The following is a 3,364-nucleotide window of genomic DNA, read 5'->3' on the forward strand; positions in this document are numbered from 1 at the left end:
ATAATAAGGAGTACTGTCTTTTAAACTATTTTTTTATACTCTGTTAACCTTCTTAGTGTGAGTGCCTTCTAGTAATGCATTAAATTGGTTTCACTACCTGGAACTAAATTTATCAGTTGTTTAGCAATTGGGCTTATCTAGGCTCAATCTGTCATGGTTTATACAGGTTCTGCAATATCTATCCATGGAACTTAATAGTACCTTAATATTATTAAATTTCTCTAATGTAGTGTCTCATCTCTACTGATGACTATCCAACAGCTAAAGCACCTTGTGTAGTTCAATTTAAAATGAAAGATGAAATTGCTGCCACAGTCTTCTTCATCACAAGGCTGGTGAAAAGGGAAGATAAATTAAGCAAGCATAAAATGGAGAAATTTGCAGCTAAGCTGACAACAATACTGTTTGAAAAGTATAAGAATCACTGGTACTTGGACAATCCATCCAGAGGACAAGCCTTCAGGTAAGAGGACCCTTAGTAGAAGTGGAGGGGGAATGAAGCCTTTGCATGATATTCAGGATGCAGTGAGTACCCTTTCAGTGCCTGAAGCACTTAAATTGGAAATAAGTGACACAAAACTGAAAGAGAACCACTTAGCTACCCCTTAAGCTTGAGGGGTATGGGGAAGAAATGTTATTAACTGGTAAAAATGCACCTATTTTGAAAGTGGTTTCACAGTGTGTGCCTGTGTAGGTATTACTAGAGAGCTGAGGTGAAATCTTAAGCCAGTATGCACAAAGTGTCTTGAGTAGCTGTTTGACTTCTTCAATGCAGAATTCAAGTGGTCTTAAACTGACTTGTGGAATTGTTGCAACTGCTTTTAATTCTCTTAAAAATTACCGATGAAGTGAGTTGCTGCATTATGTGTTTAAAACAAAACCTTGTTTGGGTTCATAAATCAGCTTGTTAGGTTAAGTTGCTGGTTGGGGCTATAAGTGAGAACTTGCATCAACAGGCTGAATGTGTTGAGAAAATAAATAGTCAACTTAAGTGTGCTTCTGTATGAGCAAAACTTCCAAAGTTGCAGTGAAATCTTAAATCCACCTGCACTTTGTTCTTACCTAGGTGTATAAGGATAAACAAATATCAGACAAGAGATCCACTGCTGGAGCAAGCTTGTGCAGAGAGTAATGTGGACTTTAATAAGCTTGGTTTGCCAAAAGAGATGACACTATGGGTTGATCCATTTGAGGTGTGTTGCAGGTGAGTTGAGAAGCTGTGACTAACACATGTCAGTGCCCTGTACAAACTTGATCAACTCCAAGCCTGTTACTGGAGTCTTAATGTCTGAGGTTGTACTTACTTACTAGTATCAGCTGACTATTAACAGATGCCTGTACTGCTAGTGCAGAGCTGCATTATACAGATACAGTCACTTTCAGATATGGTGAGAAGAACCGGCCCTTCACAATTGCACACTTCGAAGGAGAGGAGAACCCAGAGCTTCCTCAGCAGATCAGCTATGCTGTTGACAGAGCAGCACTAGACTACCATTCTGGCATCTCTTCAGATGAGGAGACTTTCAACAAGGAGCCAAAAGCTATCCCTACTGTCAGCAATCCTAACAGTGTCTACCAGGTAAGCATGTGGTAACAGTATTGGCTTTCAGTAAGAGCTAGCATCTGCCCTCTAGGTTCCCTCATGAAGGAATGCAACAGAGTTAACAACTGATGGCCAGACTAATCTCCCCTCTTTCCCAAACACATTTTAACATTATCTCATTTCTTGCTGTTTAGTTCAGTGACTACTGCAAGGCACCCATACAGCCCTGGTCTCAGTATCTTCATAGGAAGACCTATATGACTGATGGTTCATACTATGCCCAGCACAGGGGTTACAAAGTCTACAGGCCAACAGCTGCTTTCACAGGACCGCGTGTTGATAGATACCACTGGATCAATACCAAGCGGTAGATCTGTGGCTGCACCTGTTATAGGCTGTTGAAATACTGAGCTATGGGATGAAGGCTGGCACTACAAAGTTTCATAAAACCAGAAAGCACTTACTGTCTAATCCCTATCTCTTACTCTGTACATCTGAAACTTTGGGGTTTTATTATAACTTTTTAAATGTTTTATTAATGTTAACATAAGATTGAAAATTAATGTGAGACTCTACTTGTAAGTTAAAAAGGAAATGCATAATCAATAAATCTACTCATGTTTTTTTAAAAGCTGTCTGATCTGCTATCAGTGCCTTGAAGGGAGTTTAAAAAGCTTTTTGGTGAGAACACAAGCAAGTCAAGGAAGATAAAAACATCCTCCAAGTTGCTCTGAATGATAGTCTGCTTCCTTCTGGCAAAAGTAGCAAGGGCAGCTGCATTGTGAGCAAAACATTTATACATCACAAGCAGAATCACCTCTTGTGCTCCCCCTTGAGTGAAGCTTTGGTATATGCAGCTGTGAAAGACTGCCTTGGGGCTCCAGCTATGCTTTTGCCCCTAGACTATAGCTTACCTCTCAGAAGAGCACAGGCTCGTGGACAGAAGAGGGGCAAATACATGGTGTTGTAGCTTTCCACAGCTGTAAGCTAACAATCACCTTGTAGAATGATGGAGTGGTTATCTCTAAGGATGTCTAGCTTGCCAGTTTGCAATACTGTGGCCCATAGGAAGCTTTTCTCATAGCTCTGGACAACTTGAGTCAAATTGTCTTCTAGCTAGTCCAGAACTCCAGACAGATGGAGACTCCCCTTTCAGTGGAAAAGGACTCACTTGCATACTACTGGGCTTCAAAACTATGCTCTGGGATATTGTTTCCAGTACTGAGTAAAAAATGGGGTCTCAAACAATTGGAATCAACATAACTTTGCTCTGTTGCAGTACATCTTCCTACTGACTCTACTTGTCACCTACTCTATCATTGCCTGCTGTTCAAACTGTGCGGCATAAGGGTTACAGAAGTGATGTCTATAGCTTCTGTCTTGCTGGTTAATCTGGTCAAAATGCTAAACACTTGCTTGTCAAAACTTAATAGCTCATGTAAATACTTATGGTTGCCTCTTACTGCAACCACTTCTACTTGCTGCAGTCCAACTATTATTATCGAATAAGCGATGATGGGGGGGGGGAAAAAAACTTGCTGAAGGGGAAGCATTGTTTGTCCTGTAAAAGCAGACAACTAGGAGCCGGTTCAAGACTGTAGGGCTGCCTGTATAAGTGAATCTGAAGAGAAAGAATTAAAACTATACTATAGCTTGTCACACCTCCTAGGAGATTTTAACTAAAATCTAACACTGCTGTGTCAAGCTATAGGTGCTCAATAAACTGTGTCTTAGCTTACCTTTCAAATATGATGTGGATAGGAATAATCAGAAGGAGGTCAAGGGCTGTTCAACTATTCTCAACTATTCTCACAGTTATGT

The 3,364-nt window shown here is 40.5% G+C and overlaps 1 protein-coding gene across 1 annotated transcript; it reads left to right on the plus strand.

The window, feature by feature from the left end:
- The first annotated feature begins 290 nt into the window (after window positions 1-290).
- Window positions 291-1,914, plus strand: BTG4 (BTG anti-proliferation factor 4). Its single transcript, XM_009822425.2, has 4 exons — window positions 291-463; window positions 1,067-1,204; window positions 1,384-1,579; window positions 1,738-1,914. The coding sequence occupies exons 1-4, from the start codon at window positions 291-293 to the stop codon at window positions 1,912-1,914; spliced, it is 684 nt and encodes a 227-aa protein (XP_009820727.2).
- The last annotated feature ends 1,450 nt before the right edge of the window (window positions 1,915-3,364 follow it).

The sequence above is a fragment of the Gavia stellata genome, chromosome 26 (assembly GCF_030936135.1).
Source record: "Gavia stellata isolate bGavSte3 chromosome 26, bGavSte3.hap2, whole genome shotgun sequence".
In the NCBI taxonomy this organism is placed as follows: Eukaryota; Metazoa; Chordata; class Aves; order Gaviiformes; family Gaviidae; genus Gavia; species Gavia stellata.

Excerpts from the sequence above, each read along its gene's own strand:
- BTG4 (XM_009822425.2), top strand. The coding sequence starts at position 291 with ATGAAAGATGAAATTGCTGCCACAGTCTTCTTCATCACAAGGCTGGTG. Across the intron at positions 464-1,066 it reads TCCAGAGGACAAGCCTTCAG|GTGTATAAGGATAAACAAAT; the intron begins GTAAGAGGACCC and ends GTTCTTACCTAG. Across the intron at positions 1,205-1,383 it reads CCATTTGAGGTGTGTTGCAG|ATATGGTGAGAAGAACCGGC; the intron begins GTGAGTTGAGAA and ends AGTCACTTTCAG.